We start from the raw sequence: 18002 nt of genomic DNA on the forward strand, positions 1-18002 counted from the left end.
GGCAGACCCTACAGTGAGAGACTGCAGGACCTAAACCTGTTCAGCCTCCACAAGCGAAGGCTGAAGGGGGACCTGGTGACCGTCTATAAACTCACTAGGGAAGACCAGAAGGGTTTGGGAGAGACTTTGTTTCCCCGAGCGCCCCCCACATAACAAGGAATAATGGCCACAAGTTGTTGGAGAGGAGGTTTAGATTAGACATCTGTAAGAACTACTTCATAGTCAGGGCGGCTAGGATCTGGAACCAACTTCCAAGGGAAGTGGTGCTGGCTCCTACCCTGGGGGTCTGTAAGAGGAGGCTTGATGCCTACCTGGCGGGAGTCATCTGAGCCCAGTTTTTCTCCTGCCCCGGCAGGGGGTTGGACTTGAAGATCTACAAGGTCCCTTCCAACCCGACTTCTATGAATGTACCTCTATGAGCAAGGAACTACCAAAACTGCAATTTCGCAAAATCCAGCATTGCCCGTGAAAGTGGGAAATGTCCATGACATCCACCAAAAAAAAAAAAAAAAGAAAGAAAAGAAAAGAAAACTTATTGATAATATGGGTTGTCCATATGACAAACAACCCTCACAACCAATCAGCAGCAAGAGGTGGGGCCACTGGTGCCGCTTGGCCAATCAGAGGTGTGGGGGGCCCCGCCATGATCAGCCCAAGAAAATAGCAGCCGACCCTGTGATCTCCCTGAGAAATCAGCTGGATGCTTCCTTGGGTTGGGCAGACCCCTATCTATGAATCCAAAGCATGGCGGCTATCCTGTCACTACAACAGGAGAGAAGGATGAAATAAAAGTATAAGGAACAACAACTTATTCAGTGTCTACTAGCAGAAGAGCACAAGGAAGGATCTGAAAAAGGCTTTCCCCTCTGAGCCAAAGGGAGCTATACCAAAGCAGCAGCATGCCAAGGGCCAAATCTCACGACTATATTCTCACTCATGCTAGGAAATTGCAGGTCACAGTTGACAAGGAGGGGAAGAGCAACTTGGAGAAGCACAGGACTGAATGAACATGGGAAAGGAATTTCCTCCAACCCCTGAAGAACTGGAGGTCTGCGCAGGTCAGAAATAAAATACATTTCTATGTTTCAGGGGAGACCGGAATTGAAAGAGAACTTAATAACTGACAACAGTTTCATAATAAAAAGCGTAATAGGGATTATGCAAACAGAAGCACAGCCAAGCACAGCAATCTCTATAAACGATACAGATCCTGTGCCAAGTTAAATGCTGGCACAAACCTGCAACTTTCTCCCAAGCATCTAGCAGTAATCCAGCTGCTGGCCAGCAAGCGAGAACTGCTCAGTCTAACGTCTGTAAACTTCTCGGACCACCCAGACAGAAAGTTGAATAACATGACAGATTAAGCTAAAAGCAAATTCTCACATCTGCACTTTACACCAATAGCCATGCAGTTTCAAAGAAACAAAATGGGCTAAATTCTTTCCTCACATCTCTCATAAGAAGTCAATACTCCAGAGACAAATCTAATCCACAAGATCACTGAGCCTCCAACAATGAGCTTGACTTTGAAACACTGTTACATACAAGTACTACCCCATCATCATCTAATTGATTATGGACTTAATTATGAATAAAACCATTTTTGCTGACAACAAAATTTTAAAAAATGTAGCCTATCAAGTCCAATATGAGCCGTACTAGTTCATTCGGCTTTTAAACCTATTATACATAAGGTGCGGGGGGACTCAATTCCAGTTCTTCTGGTATTTTACATGCAAGTGCTTTCAAAGGAGCTAGGCTGACACCTCAGAGAACCAGCCACCTATCAGGAGTCGCAGCCCACAGTACCCTGCATTGGGGTGTCAACCCCACTGAGACCATGGACTCTACTGAGGGGGGAAAGGCCAAGGATCACTACACATGTGAATCAATGAGGAAAGGGACTAAGGCTAGAGGAAGGACTCAGCTAAACAAGGAAGAGGGAAAAATAAAGGGCTAAGCAACAAATACTGCACACAAAGGAAAGAGAAGTTCTGGCACTCAAGTACAAGAACTCAACTTGCATCCTTTTCTTAGTACTTAGTTTGCATATCTCACTGGTGCCAGGAACTATGTAAATATGCAAAAATATACCTTGGAGGGTTACATGCATAACTACATTTAAACAAGTTAAAACAAATGTTATTATTGCAAAGCCAAGCCCCTGGGTTAGGAGGGGCCAGTATTAACATCACCTAAGTTTCTCTCCCAGTCCCAGGCCCCTGCACCCAACTCCCAGCTCTTAAGCTCAGAGCTCCCTCACTTCCACATCCCAGTCGGACAGCCTGGAGGAGGAGCTGCCTGGGCACGGCAGAAGGAGCAGTGGGAGCTCAGGTCCTGCACCCGGTGCCACAGCAGACAGGAACACCAAGCATAAGGAAAGTCCCACTCACTGCTGAGTATCTGTGCTGAAGCATACCCAAAATATCCAAAGTCTTTGGAGAAATTGGATCCCAAACTCTAGAGCAGTGACTCTCAACCAGGGTGTTGCCTCAAGATCCTTTGAAGGCTGCCATGAGAAGTGAGTTGATACAGGAGGTGTGACAAGGGAAGCAGAAAAGCACAGGCTCAGGCTTGTCCCTGCCTGGCTGATCCCCACCCCCATTGCCTGGATGCTCTGTAAGGAGAAGAGCACTATAATATGTAAATTAGCTTTTCCAATTAGTTGCCACAATTCACAAAAGTTCATAGGGGGGTGTCCTGAGCCCAAAAAGGTCAAGAACCACTGCTCAAGACAGTCTCTACTGGACACACGTGATATTTCAGAAGCTGTAACCTACCTACATTTGCCATTTTTTTTTCCATGGGAAAAACAGAAGTACATCCTGGGGGGACACCCAGGTGACCCCTTTGCCAAACATTATGACCCAACTCCAAAGCAGGTGGTGCTAGAGCTTCTCTCCATGAAACAGCTGAGAGATTATTTTTTAAAAACGTTGGCAAAAACAATGCATCTTCCCTAATCTTGTTATCACAAATAGCTGAATCATTTTTCCCCTAAAAATTTTCCAAAAAAATTCAACCAGAGACAGACAGCTAGTATAGGCAGTTTTGGCCTCAGAATGTTCAAATTCAGCAAAGTTACAAGCAACTAAAACAAGGCTTTAAAATGAGACTTAGGTAAATTGATCCCCTACATTATAGGCAGTATCACCAACTTAACCTACAACAATTGGTGTTTAGTGTCCATGAAAACTGATGATCCTTCTGCCACTTCATTTCTAGAGGTAATGCCAGAAGGTAATGACTTCTGAGCATCATCAGCACAGCTGGAGATCACACCTGTCAGTTCAAGGAAAAAGGCTCCTTTATCCTATCAACAAATCCTGAGTATACCAGTGACACTAAGTCATGAGACTGTCATCTGGTATCACAGACTTAGCAGCCAGAGCAAGTATCTTCAAGCACTGTACCTTTCCTCCCCAGTGCCTTAATACCCAGTCTAGGCCCCCCTATGACATCTGGGGAATGTCTTACATCTGTAGAAAGCAATAGACCAGAAGGATCCCCTTCATTCGGCCCGGAGCGTTACCTCCATCCAAAAAAGTGCAAGTGACACTCTTGTGAGAAGTAGTTACCAACACCACTCCACAGGCGAAACGTCGAAGAAGGTTTCTCTAAGAAGCAGACATGTCTGTGGCTCCAAAGGCAAGACAAGTTTTGTTAGATGACAGAGTAAAAAAAGCAACGCCATTCTGACCTCATCATCTTAGCTTCATTAAAGTTTGAAGTACACTAGCTGTCTTAAGCCCTGCAAATACTTTCCTTTCCTAGCAAATTACAGTACCCTACATAGACAGGAAAATCTGTGAATCTGGTTTAGACTAAATTCAAGAAACACGTTTCAATCTGAAGGTGAAAGATTTCATAGACATTCGGCCTGGAAGGGATCTCAGAAGATCATTGAGTCCAGCCCCCTGCCCAAAGGGCAGGAAGTCAGCAGGGATCATAGGATCCCAGCAAGATAAACATCCAGATGTCTTCTGAAGGCATTCAGAGTAGGTGCTTGAACCACCTCCGATGGCAGGCTATTCCAAACCTTGGGGGCTCAGACAGTAAAGAAATTCTTCCTTATGTCCAGCCTGAAATGGTCATGGAGGAGTTCGTGAGCGTTCAACCTTGTCATCCCTTGGGGCGCTCTGGTGAACAAACGTTCGCCCAGATACTGATAAACGTACCCCTGGTCACCCCTGATAAACATATAGATGACCATCAGATCACCCCTGAGCCTGCGCTTTTCCAGGCTAAAGAGCCCCATGTCTCTCAGCCTGTCATCGTAAGGTCTGTTTTCCTGACCTCTGATCATGCGCGTGGCTCTTCTCTGGACTCTCTCAAGCTTCTCCACATCCTTTTTGAATTGTGGAGCCCAAAACTGGGCGCAGTACTCCAGCTGTAGTCTCATCAAGGCCAAGTACAATGGAAGGATGATGTCCTGGGATTTACTTGAGAAGCATCTATGGATACAAGCAAACATTTTGCTTGCTTTACTCACAGCAGTATCACATTGCTGGCTCATGTTCATCTTGTGGTCAGTCACGACCCCCAAGTCCCTTTCATCCATAGCGCTAGCCAGCGTAGCACTGCTGAGCCCATAAGATTTCATCCTGTGAACTGCATATGCCCTTTAGTCTCCCAAAAAAGTTATCTGCTTAAAGCCAGGGCACAATCTTTGCCAAATAAACTGTTACTTCACTCAGCGCCATGTATCCATTTACCTAAATACAATTAATGATGTGAATCTTTCAAGAGGGAATTTTTTCTTCATTTCGAAAGTTGTATTGTATTTCCTAGTAAAAGTCAAAGATAATATCAACAAAAATGTAGCATGCAGATGCTCTTGATTGACCTCCAGAGTAGACTAACTTGATCTGCAGAGATACCAAATAATAAAGAAAAATGGCATTAAAATATTTAATTGCAAGAGACTTTATAAAACATTTTTTTAAATTTCCACCTGAAGAGATGCACACAACTATACTTTCAACTGGGTGATGGGACTGGCCTAGTGCAGCGCTTCTCAACCTTTTTAGTCTCAAGGCATCCCCCTTGACAGACTCAAAGTACCCCTCGGAAAACACCAGCTCTTATTTTTCACTCGTTTTTTGACAACAGAAAAGTACTAAAGCAATTCATCTGCTGTTGCAAAGAACCCACAAAGATGCCAACAGGTCAGTATGTTTTGAACACTCTGGATTCAAAGATCAAGTCTCTGGGTTTATCTTGTGAACCATGTTTGCACACCTAACAGTGCTAACGTCTCATGGCACCTCACAGCACCCTTGAAAGGAGCTCAAGGTGCTGCAGCACCCTGGCTGAGAATCACTGGTCTAGAAATGCTGACAAGATCCTGAACAACCACTCTGAGCCTTTTGGACAGGGCAGGGTATAAATCTTAAAAATAAACAAAGAGATTGGCCAAGTGCTGGAAGGCCTGCCTACACTAAACAACCAACATGTGACAGGCCTTGGCAAAGATTCAACCAGCTTCCATTTAGTCTGCAAGCCAAAGGGAAAAAAACCCATGGAGAGAGATCCATTAACCAAAGACAAGAAAAGAGAAAAGGGGCTTTTCAGAATAAATAAATAAAAACCAACCCCCCCCAAACTAAACTAAACCAAACCATCTGATTTACCAGATTAGCCCTTTGCCTTCGGGAACTAAAGGACAGCAAGAAGCACCAAGAAGAGCCCAGAAGGCAGACTAGCAAGAGGAAGTTCTTTTTCACACAGCATGTAATTAGTGTGGGACTCATTACCACCAGATGCAGTGGAAGCTGACAGTTTAATGAGATTCAAAAAGGGATTGGACAAGTTCTTGGAGGAATGGGGAATCAGTAGCTTTTGAGCATGGTGTGAGGGGCACGGCTTCTGAATCGGAACCTCCTGGACCCTCAATGCTGGAGGCTGCATGGGAAAGAAACAGGAGAAAACCCCACCAGGACCCAGTCACTCTCCGCCGCTGAGTGACATGGGAGACTGGGCAAGACGGGCCTATGGTCTCACCCAGTCCACGGCAGTTCCTATGTTCAGACAGAAATGTAGCAGTAGATTTTACATCACAAACACCTTCCACTCCATTACAGAAATTCATAGACATTACTTCTCCCAAGTCAAAAGCAACTACTCTCACAGAAATCCTTTTATTTTACCTACTCTCAAAAAACTGAAGACCTACATTTCCCTCCACTAAATGCACATAGCTATCAAGAGGAAGGACATTTCCGTCAGGCATAGGTAACAGAAGAAAAACCGCAACTGCAGCCTTCTCAACCAGATTCTCCTGGGGAAGGAGGGAAGCATAGCCAAAGATGTCCGGCAAGACAAGATGCTCCCATTCTGCTCTTGTGCTAGAAGTCTGTCACCATCCTGTCATCTTGGATTGTGGGGAGGCTGATGGATCACCAACTGCAAATTCAATCACACTCTTCCCTCTACCTCCCTACCCACACGATTCCCACAGCAGAAGAGCATGTGATGAGTACAGTTAGAAAGTTCAGAAAACTGTAACCAGGAGAAAAAGGATATTTGTGATGACAAACAGAACATTCTGCTCTCTACCTCATCTTTCCCCAAAGATATCCAATGTCTCCTTCAACAGCTTGAATAAGCAGAGAAAGACCTCTCGCTTCCAAAGAAACAGAATCCAGGGCATCAGCAGAAGGAGCTATGAAATCAACTTATGCCTATATATGCTCAAGTTAAGCAGTCAACAGATTAGAGAGGTCCTTTCCTTCTGGACTTGCCTTTCTCACTTATCTTTTTATCATGTGCTATTTCATGCTTTCCTTTAGAGAGTTTTCAGTCAGATTTCCACAAGCACCTGAGCTCTATGGTGCTGATACATGTGCTCTGACGCATTCTAATTAGAACGCTTGGAGCACGTTTGATTCTTCTAGTCTGCTGGAGTGGCTTGCGTATTCAGCATCTTGAGTTTCAAAACAGTGGCAGGGGTACTTTGCTAAAGCCTGTCGAATGAGCTTTAGTTAAAACGTCCCTGCTGACATTTTAAAATATGGGACATGGAATACATGACACACTGCAGCATTTTTAATTACACCAGTTCCCAAGAGCCACTAATTAAAAAACCGCCCTGCCCCACCCCCCTTTACCCTGGAGCAAGCCTTCAATACATAACACTAGTGAGCAAAGAGACTGCTGAATGCCAAAGGGCACTGCTGGGACCAAACATTATATTCTGGTAATATTAAGTGCACAGATTTGGCTTTACAGAGACACAGTATACTGGAACTCTGTCAATCCCAACGTATGTGGTCAAAGGATGGCAAAAAAAGATCAATACTGGTACCCAGGATCCTTGTAGGGAACTTCATCTCCTACACACATTAATCCTACACCAAAGCCTGGAACAGAATCCTAGTGCCCCTTTTTTCCTTTTGTTGGCACTGTTCAGCTACAAGCTCCCTTGCACTGCATGGTCAATAAAAACTGTCTTTCTAAAAACAAGCTGTGTCCTCACTCCCTATCTGACTGCAGCCTCCCCAACCCATGGAGCCTCCCCACAGCCTCTGAGAACCCAAAAGCCTGGTTGCAAACACTGCTTCCCCTCCCCCAGCCACACCAAGTCAGGCAAGCACTCCCCAGACATTGGTCAGCTGCAGGCTACGGACATTCACTGAACTCACCTTCAGGAGAGAAGAGAAGGCAGAAAAGTGGAAATGCTCCCAGCCACAGATCACCCACACCCTTGAGACCCCCAAAGCATGGGTGCAAGCATCCCCTCCTACTCGTCCACTGAGAGGTATGCTGGGCTGGGTGCTCACTACCACCCCCAGCATGGGAGCCGCAGCATTTCACACAATTATGAACCAGTTCCCAAAGAGTGACATGTATATTGTTCTCCAGCCAGTTGTGCACTCACCTTACAGGAGTTTCATCTACATTATATTTTACTAGGTTCGCTAGGTTCCTTATGCAAATGTCAAGTGAAATTGTATCAAAGCATCACTAAAGTCAAGATCTCAGACCCACTGCTTCTCCCCTGTCCACAAGAACCATTACCCTGTCATAGAAGTCTTCTTCTTCTTCAGCTATCCCTTGATATGAGGATAACGTCTGCCGGGGGCGTGGGGGAAGGATTATTAGTGAGTTTTAAGATGGCTGAGGAGTCCAATCCATGCTCTGCAAGTTTTTCCACAGATATGACAGGTAGTGCCTTGGGGGCAGGAGCACAGCTGCTGGCCAGGATGTTGTGCATTTTCCTCCCTCCTCTGCCATTTCTTGGCTTCCTGAGCAAGATGGGTCTCTGCGAAGTGGGTTGTAGCTTGATGCATGATGAAGCACCATCGAGACCTGTTACCAGCCAGCATTTCCCAGTTTGAAAGACTGATGCCACCCTCCTTATGGTATGCTTTCAGGGTGTCCCTGTGGTGTTTTCTCTGTTCTCTGTGGGTCCTCTTACCATGGACTGAGTTGAGAGAAGAGGACTTGCTTTGGGAAATGAGCATCAGCCATGTACACACAATGGCCAGCCCAGCAGAGTTGATGTTTCATGATATTTGGCCTCAATGCTGGTTACGTTGCCTGTAAAAAGGATGCTGGCATTGCTGCAGTGGTCTTCCCATGTAATGCAAAGGATCTTCCTGAGGCAACACTGATGGAATGACTCCAGGCGCTTAAGATGGCTTCAATATGTCACCCACATCTCACACCCATAGAGGAGTGTGGGAATAAGAACAGCACCGTAGAGCAGGACATTAGTTTCCATCTGCAGAACTCAATTGGCAAAGACACAACGAAGCAGCTTTCTGAAAGATAAGTGAATCCTATGTTCGATTTCTACATCAAGACTGACTGACTGGGAAAGGTGGCTGCCAAGGTATGGAAAATGCTCAACATTTTCCAGGGGTTCTCCACCAACGGGAATTTGTGGGGGGAGGGGAGTAGCTTGTGCTGGGGCACCTTGGTCTTCCCAATATTAAAGGGAGAGTCCCAGGCTGTGATAGGCACCTGAAAAAAGGGCAAGGGTAGACTGCAGCTCGGTCTCAGTTTGCCCGAGGATAACACCGTTGTCAGTGATGCCCCGTCTTGGCAACTTTCGTTTTGCTGTGAAGGCACCACAGGTTGAAAAGCTGACTGTCCATTCAATACTCAACCCCAATTGTGGGAGGAAGGCGGTCACAGATGAGGGTCAAAAGCACAGTAAAACAGATGGAAAAATGGGTTGGGGCAATGATGCAGCCCTGCTTGACACCAGTATAGATGGTAAGCAGGTCTGTCTCTGACTCATTGCAAAGGACTGTCACGGTCATCCCGTCATGAAGTAGCCCAAGGACACTGATGAACTTCAGTGGACAACCAAACCTAGCCAGCCCCTCCCATTAGGCTTCATGACTGATGGTGCTGAAAGCCTTGGTTAGGTTAATGAATGCCATAAACGGCTCCTGGTGTTGCTCTCTACACTTCTCCTGGGTCTGTCATGCAACATAAATCATGTTGGTGGTACCCTGAGATGGTCTAAAGCCACACTGGGATTCTGGGAGGACATCTGCAGCAAGGGGGAGGAGGCAACCCAAGAAGATGCGAGTAACAACCTTCCTGGCAACGGAGAGGAGGGCAGTGTCTCGATAGTTCCCACACACGGACTTGTCCCCTTTCTTGAAGAAGGGGACAAAAGTAGACTAGGTTTCTTTGACATGATTTGTTCTTGATAAATTCATGTCAGCTGCTGCTTATCACTTTTATTATCTTCTATGTACTTACAAATTGACTAGTTGGTTATTTATTCCAGCATGGTTCCAAGGAACTGAAGTCAGACAGGCTTGTGTATAGTTCACTGGGTCCTCCTTTTTTAAAGGACAGGCATTATGCTTCTCTTTTCCAGGCTTCCTGAACATAACTTATCATCCATGAGTTCTCACAGAATCATTAATAGCTCTGAGACTGCTTCAGGCAGTTTTCTAGGATGAAGTTTTCAAAGCAGTTGGACCCAATGAACATTTAAGAAGTCTCAAACCTATTCCTTCCCTGTTCTAGCTTTAATTCCTATTTCCTGGTTACCAGTGCTAATTACGTTAGCCATCTGATCACAGGACCGAAGCAAAAAGGGGCACTGAAGACTTTAGCATTATCAGCATAATCCAATTAGTTTTCTATCCTCACTGAGTGGTGGACCAACTCTTTCCCTGGGCTTCCTTCAAATACAAATGTACTTACAGAATGTTTCCGTGTTCCACTTCTTTCACTCATTATTTGCATCTCATTTTGTGCCTTGGCGTTTCTACTTGTGTTCTTACCTACTCATACTTTTCCTTTAAATTCAGCTTTAGTAATTGGAGCTAGTTTGCACAGGTTACATAATTCCTCATTGAGCTCAGGTCACTTCAGAGGCCACAGTGTAGCAAACAATGTTGCTGCACAGACAGACAGGTTTAAAAGTAACAAGAAGAAGTCGTTTTTATGCAGCATGTCATTAACTCATGGAACTCATTACCACAGGGGGTGTAGAAGCGGAGTATAGCCAGGTCCAAAAAGGGACTAGATAAGTTCATGGATGATAGATCCGCTAATGGCCATTAAACAAAACAGTCAGGGATGGATCTCTAAACCAATGACGGCGGATGCCAGGAAGAGTACGACGGAGGACAGATCACTCTATATAAACCCTGTTCATACGAAGGGGAGGCATACCACAAATTAGCTTTGTGCCCTCCCTGAATGCCACTCCAATTCCCTTCCCCTGCCCCAGCTCCTGCTCTGCTTTTGACTCCCTGCCCTGTACTCACCGCCTAATCTGCTGCTCTGCTCTCTGCTCTACCTGCTGCCATGTTGCCTGACCTCTCCCCAGCCTGCCGCATGCCACACACAGGCTGCCCGTATCACTTGTGGTACATGGGAAGCATCAGCGGCTGCCACTGTCAGAGACACGACACTAGGCTAGGTGGACCCCTGGTGCGAGCAGTCTGGCACTTGCATTCTCTTACTGCATTTCCTATCCTGTCTTCACCCTGTGATACTGAGGGCACAAGCATGAACTGCTGTTTCTTTAAGAAACTGGGAGTTCTCCTGAATTCCCTTCACCCTTAGACTTTGTGTCCCATTGGATCTTGTCTATCAACTCTGTGTTACCAAAGTCTGTTTTCCTGAAGTCCATTTCCTTTATTCTGTTTTCCTTCCTTTCTTGCCTAAGAATCACCTAAGTTGTCTTCCATCTTCCCATCTCAAGCTGTTTCTGGGCAGAATCAAATCTAGAAGTGTTGCCCTTCTGGTTGCTTTGTCCTTCTTCCACATGACAAAAATGGTCTCTGTATCTTTATCTTTGTGTGCTTTGGTGTTTTTGCCAGTGCGGGAGCTCTTGGGTGTCAGAGAGGTTACCAAGGGTCACTATGTGGAAGTGGCTTTCTTCAATCCCCATTGCTTTGTCCACCCTCCATTTTAAAAAGTTATCCCTGGCACTTTCCAAGAACACGCTGGACAGTCTGTGTCCTGTGGTATTACTTTCCTAGCAGATGTCTGGGTAAAGTCTCCCATTACCACCAAGCCCTGTGCCTTGGATCAGTCAGTGAGTTGCTCAAAAGAAAAAAAGCTGCATCCACCTGACCTTCATGGTTGGTGGTCTGCAGCAAATTCCTACCATGGCACTGCCTTTCTTTTCTCCCTTTCATTTACCCAGAGAATTTCATCAGGTCTCCCCCACTACATTCTGAAGCTCAGAGAAAACACATTCATTTTTGGTATAGAAGATAAAATCTCCTCCCTGCCTCTCCTTCCAGCTGTACCTTTCCATAGCAATATTCAAGTCACATGAATTATCCTGCCAGTCTCTCTCATGCCAAATCAGTCATCATTTTGATTAAGCATTTGACTTTCAGTTCTGCTTGTTTATTCCTTATACTTCTTGCGTTAGCAATTGGCAGCTATTTAATCTTCGGTAGCTCAGTAAACTATTTATGCAATTCGCACACTTTTGCCCCTTTCGCACCCCGACCTGAAAAAGCACCTACTGGGAATGGCTGGGCCCGCAGCAGCCATGTGTTCTTTGGTTTCTTTCTGGGCTCTGTCTGTTCCTGGGTCTGCAGCAGGGTGTGATGGGTTGGACGGCGGAAGCACGAGAGTCACACTTTTTCTCTCTCTCCTTCCTGTTTAACAAGGAAAGCTGTCCCTCAGTTGGGCAGACACCAGGCTTGACGTTTTATTATATGGCGCAGTTCAGAGCAGGCTAGAATTTGCAGCACAATAAATCCAAGGTGCTTAACACAAAGGCAATTTAGCACATGAATCTCTTGGGTATTTCTGAGCCTCTCTCCCCAAAGAGTGAGTTGCTTCATAAGGATAGAGAAACAGGATTTTTGAAGCAGATGGGTTTAGAAAAAGGATATGTATTATTGTGCTCTTCAGAACTGCAGGCACCTCTGAGAGGTAGCATGTCAGGGTCGGGAACCAGCTTCCAAAGACCAGGTCCAGACAGCTGGTCTGCTTATATTAACCTTGTTCACTGGTCCCAACAGCAGGATTTTCAAACAGCCAGATCAGTTGAATTTGGGTTTGGTTTTTTTTCCAAATCAAATTCTTAATTATGTTTTCGCTCAGATTGTAATATATCATTCTACTGATAAAAGCATAACTCAGTATTTATGAGCAACTTTTCAGGCTTCTAGAAAGATACCCCTAGTGTGAAGTTAGCCAGAAGCCTATCTATACTTTAAAATGAGTAAGCAGCTAAACAAAGATTAGAAAATGTCATTTAGTTAGTAAAATTTAAAAGCCTCACTCTGGACCAGATTCTGGTATTAATTACATCACTGTGGTCCAGCCCAGCTCCACTGGAGCCTGAAGTTATTTCAGATTCATACAGCTGTTATGGAAATCAAATTCTGCAGCCTGAATTTGCCCAGAGATTTCATATACTTCAAGCCTTTTTCATTCCCTCCCACTCAAGAGAATTACAGACACTTCATTCAGCAGGAGACAAAGCTCTGGAAGTTAGTTAGGAAGAATAGGGTTAGAAGACGAACGCCCCCTCCCCCCCCATTTTACCAAAACCTGGGTGCCATTTCCATTCTGTGCTTGGCACCAGGCACCATGAGCTGTCACTGAATCAGATCATGCGCTCTTGACAGATCAGTTCAGTAAAACATTCTAGAGAGTGAAGCAAGGACAGCAGAAAGCAATTAGGGCTTATAAAGGAGCTAAGTGCTACTAAGGCTGGGGTTAGTAAATCAGAGTTCTCTACAAGCTTCGCTGTTAAGAGACAGGCAGCAGGCTCTCTCATTATCGTGCAGGCAGAAGATAGGTGCCATGTTGGAAGGCAGCAAACTATTCCTACCCACCTGAGAGGAAAGACTAATAAGCAAGAGAGATCTAGGAGCAGCTTCCGTTTTTGAAAGGGAAAGATAAATAGGTCAGGTTTTTAAAAGGTAAAATAAAAAGGGACTTACATTTTAGGCCCACTTCATGTCTATGTTTAAAACCAGTTTTTACCCTTTCATTTTAGGAGCTAGGGCTGCAGGCCATTTTCCCCACGTCCATAGTTGTGCGTGTGCATTGAACTGCCTCATGTTGCAGTCACCGTAAAGAAGAACATCTGCTGCAGCACAGCGTGCTCTAGCTGCAGTCCCATGACGCGCTGGAGATCCACCGCTTTGGACCAGACTGGATTAATAGAGTCTGCTCCACATGCAAGCTGATGCAAATTCAGCTGCGCCACGTGCAGTTGTGTAAGTGGCGAAATGCACGTCAGCACGCAGAAAATGGCAGCAGTGCACTTTTGAACTGAAACACCTTCTATGTGTTTTAGTTCAAAAGCACACTACTGGCATCTTCTCAGCACTAACGCACATTTTCACCACTAGTACAACTGCAAGCGACACAGCGCCAAGTGCTTTTCAAAGCACCTGGCACTGCGGCACTTGCATGTGTAAAAATGCCCCTTGTGCTGCAGATGGCTGCTAGTCCCCTCCAGTGGTCCAAGCACCAAAGAACCTTGCAGTTTTGAAAGTTGGCTCAGTAGCACCAAAGGCCCTAACCAGATGTCAAGCAGGCACCCCTTGGGCTCATCATCAATCCCTTTTAGCAGCTGCCTAACTAAGGTGGAGTGCGTGGGGTACCAGCCCTGGGTGCTGACTCTGGGGGTAGGGGGTGCCCGTTGCCCTGGGAATCTTAGCTATGACAGGTGCAGCTCTGCCCTGCTGTAGGAGGGGCAGGTACAGCCCTGCACCCAGCAGCGTACCTGGGCAGAGGGGGGTGGAATGATACCAGTCCTGCCCTCACCCAGGCAACTGGGCCATTGGAGACACAGCGGGAAGTGGAGGGGGGAGAGAGCAGGCCCTCAGGACAGGAGCCCACACTAGTGCCTGTTTCTCAGTTGCAGCAGTACAAATCTGCACTGCTGAGGCGCAGCCACAGCAGAAGCAGCTGCCATCAAGTGGGGAGAGCCCACCCTGTAAGACTTCACTTTCCCCCATCACCACTGCTCTCCAGTGGTCAGCACCATGCCCTCTGCCCACTCCACTGGGCCCTGGGCACTGGAAGTGTCCCCTATGCCTCTGCCTTTTAGCCCACCCAGGAAAAGAGATGAGAGCCCTACCTGTGAAAGCATAAAATATTCCCTGCCTGCCTCCTTTCCTCATCCCCTTTCCTCCAGATAGCTGAGACTCTCCCCTAGAAGAGTGGAACAGCTGCCTTGGTGCCTTTCACATAAGAAAAGGGCCACAAGCTGAGTCCTTTCTGCTCAAGTCCCCTGCCTGGCCATGCGCTAGGAGGTCCCACGTTTCATTTTTATACACTATGACTCTTAATAGTCCCAATTCTTATCCCAAGGGGGTGCATTTATGCAGTTTGGCTAGATGGTTGATTTGCAAGCAGATCTGTTATCTGCCTCCCAACATGGCTACCAAGCCCAATTACAAAGAAGCCTTTTAAGGAGGGAGATAGAGAGGAAGGAAGGGGATGTTGTACCTGAGCCTATTGTATGTCCAACGGAGTCAAAGGAAAGAACCATTGAATCTGTAACACAAGAGTACAAGTTCATTTTCCCCTTTTAAATCAATCCATTATTAGCACATAAAAGGCTTCTCTTTCCTCTTCCCATTTTATCATATAGCAGCAGCGAGCTCCAGACATTACCATCACTTTTTACTGAGCTGTACATGCACATGAATGATCTCTTATTGTCAGAGAATGCTGGGTTATATCGGTGCGGGACCTGTGCCCCACCTATGGCAGCAAAGGCAAGACTAGAAAAATCTTGCACCTGTCTCCCAAAGCAGTCACTCAGAGCAATACCTACAACACCATTACACAGCAAAGGAATTACAAAATATGTTTCTTGAATTTTACCATTCATTTTGCTATTGTTTCACCAGAAGGAAAATTCAGCTCTTTGCCACCCAGACATGCTGAATAAGGTGAATAGGGATCCAGCAAAAGCAGGGTGTTGCAATATCCTGGATACTTCAGAAGGCGATTAACATGCATGAGCATCAGCAAATTGTAGCCCCCTCTAGAATCCAGAATGATACAGACAAAGAACTGTTAAGTGATGTCAAATGATTGGGGCATGTTTGAGACATAAGATTTCAGAATGAAATCTGTTCATGTCTGCCCTGCACATTAGCCTTGCAAAGGATGCATTAAAAATTAGCTCTTTCCCTAATTACCTTTCATAGGCAAACCCGAAAGAGGCCATTTTGATCATTTCATCTGCCTGCCTACATGAGGTAGTCTATATAGCATGTCTTGGAATTGCTCGCTACTTCAAATAAGAATTGTACTCTAGCACAGTGTTTTTCAATCTACAGTCTGCAGACCCCTGGGGGTCTGCACACTCTAAGGGGTCTGCAAAAGATGACTATAGTAAATCAAAAGTATGTGAATAGCCACACTTATAATTAAAAGGGGTCCACACCTCCATTTTAAATATTTTAGGGGTCCACAAATAAAAAAAAAATTGAAAACCACTCCTGTAGAGAAATAATCAATCAGTCTAGATCAGGAGTTGGCAACATATGGCCTGTGGGCCAGCCCCTGTGGGCCAGCCCCAGCCCATGTGGATGAAACGTGGGGTTTCAGCCACATCTGGCAATATGCAATGGCAGGGGGCTTCAGCTGAAGGCACTCTCCTCATACCACTGTGGAAACAAGCAGCAGTGGCAGCCAGATCCTAGCGTGTGCCCACCTCTGACCTGCGGCGGGTCATTCTGGCCTGCAGCCAAGAAAGGCTGTCTACGCCTGATCTAGATTGACAAAGAAAAAAGTTGATTTCATGGTTCATTCTGCTCAGTGTGAAAAAGCTGCAATTTCTTTCTAGCCTCCTTAGCTTGTGAGGCTTCACCTTCCAGCCGTTCGAATTTGCTGCACCTGTTTGCTAGATTGAAACACCCACTGTTATCAATTTTTTGCTCCCCACATAGGTTTTTTTATAGGTTGCAAGCAAGTTGCCTGTTAACCTTCTTTTTAACAAGCTGATTATGTTGAGCTTCTCCAGGCTCTCACTAGACAGCAAATTTCCAAATGTTTAGTTATTTTTGTGACCCTTCTCTGGAGCGTTTCCAATTTTTCAATAACACTTTGTAAATGCTGCCATCAGGATGGAAAGCACCACTCCAGGAGTGACTGTACCAGTGCCAAATGCAGAAGGAACAGAGCCCCCCTGCTCCTGCGACACTGTCCCCTGTTTAAGCGCTGAGAAATCACTCAAGCTCTTTTGGTTACAGCGCCCAAATAGGAGCTTGTACTCAGCTGACTGGCTGTGGTGACCCCAGAAGACCTTTCCAGAGTCTCTGTTCCCCAAGAAGGTTTCTCATTTCTGTTCTTGATTCTGAACTGTCTGACTTTATATTTGGCCACAAAGACACATGTACGTTGCTTACTTCTGCCCAGCTTGGCAGGTGACCCAGATCTTTATTAGAGACCGGCTCCTTCATTATATACCAATCTCTGCGCCATCTGCAAAGTTCATTACAATGACCTTATATTTCCCTTATCTTCAAAATGTTAAAATGCATGGGGCCAAAAACCAACCCCTGCAAGACTCCATTAGAAACACAACTGCTCAGTAATGATTCCGTTTACAGTTACATTTTAAGACCTCAGTTAACCAGTGGTCAATATCATTAATGCATGCCATGTTGATTTTCCATTCTCATTACTTTAGCAAAATACCTTGTGGTACCAACCCAAGGCCTTATAGCGTGCAAGCATGTCCCCGGTGCTTCAAGAGTTGTTAAAAATAAATGTTCAGGCTGCGTCTAGACATGCGTAGACGTTTGGTTCCCCAGGGACAACAAGCGGCAGCACACCATTTGCCACTGCTGGTTGTCTCTGGGGAACACCTGTACCATCCGCACTCTGGTGCGCGGAAAGTTACCCCAGGTGAGGTAGGGGAGGCTGGGGCCAGTACCAGCCTGGACCCAGCAGCCTTACCTGGGGTCCTCCTGGAGCTGCAGCTGCAGCACGGAGCCTGGCCAGCAGCTGAGTGTGGCTCTGAACAGCCAGGCTCCGGCTCTGGGTGGCACATACTGCCTCTGCTTGCACTGCTCCGCTTTTTTTTCCCCCCACCGGTTTTTTTGACTCCATGATATTCAGAGATAAAAAAAACCCTCTGCGCTGCTTCCTTGCAGCACGGAGAACAACGAAGGTGCAGTATGTGGCACCACATACAACACAGCCGCGCTCATTTGGACGTGGCCTTATGGTCCAGAGAACTGCCCGACCAGTTCTTCCAAAACTCTTGCATACAAGGTATCCAGATCTGCTGATTTAAAAATATCTACCTGCTGTAGCAGCTGCTGCTTAACATCCTCCTGAGTTACTGCTGGAATGGAAAGTTTCATTGTCATCTGTTATGAATACATCTTCTTCCCCAAATAAAGAAAGGAAACATTTATTGAACATTTCTGCTTTTCCTGCCTCAAAACTGACAGTGCTATCAATGCCATTATTTGGATTTCTTTTGTTCCCAGATAGTTAAATTCTCCCTTACTCTCCTTAGCTCTCTTTATGCACACAATTAATGTTTCTAATCAAATATCTCTTCATTGGATCTG

General features: G+C 45.8%; 1 protein-coding gene across 10 annotated transcripts in view; it reads right to left on the minus strand.

The window, feature by feature from the left end:
* ST3GAL3 (ST3 beta-galactoside alpha-2,3-sialyltransferase 3) overlaps positions 1–18002 on the minus strand; it is a 313721-nt gene that overhangs the window by 208275 nt on the left and 87444 nt on the right. For 5 of the 10 annotated variants that reach the window (XM_019501443.1, XM_019501440.1, XM_019501441.1 and 2 more), the window contains 2 exons: positions 14914–14961; positions 11961–12095 (listed from right to left, as the gene is read on the minus strand). The exons of 2 other annotated variants lie outside the window; for them this stretch is intronic. In XM_019501443.1, coding sequence (XP_019356988.1) covers positions 11961–12095; positions 14914–14961 — 183 coding nt within the window. The remainder of the gene's footprint in view (positions 1–11960; positions 12096–14913; positions 14962–18002) is intronic. 3 more of the 10 variants (XM_019501447.1, XM_019501445.1, XM_019501448.1) reach the window with 1 other exon arrangement.

Source organism: Gavialis gangeticus, unplaced genomic scaffold (genome assembly GCF_001723915.1).
Source record: "Gavialis gangeticus isolate Ggan-Ray unplaced genomic scaffold, GavGan_comp1, whole genome shotgun sequence".
In the NCBI taxonomy this organism is placed as follows: Eukaryota; Metazoa; Chordata; order Crocodylia; family Gavialidae; genus Gavialis; species Gavialis gangeticus.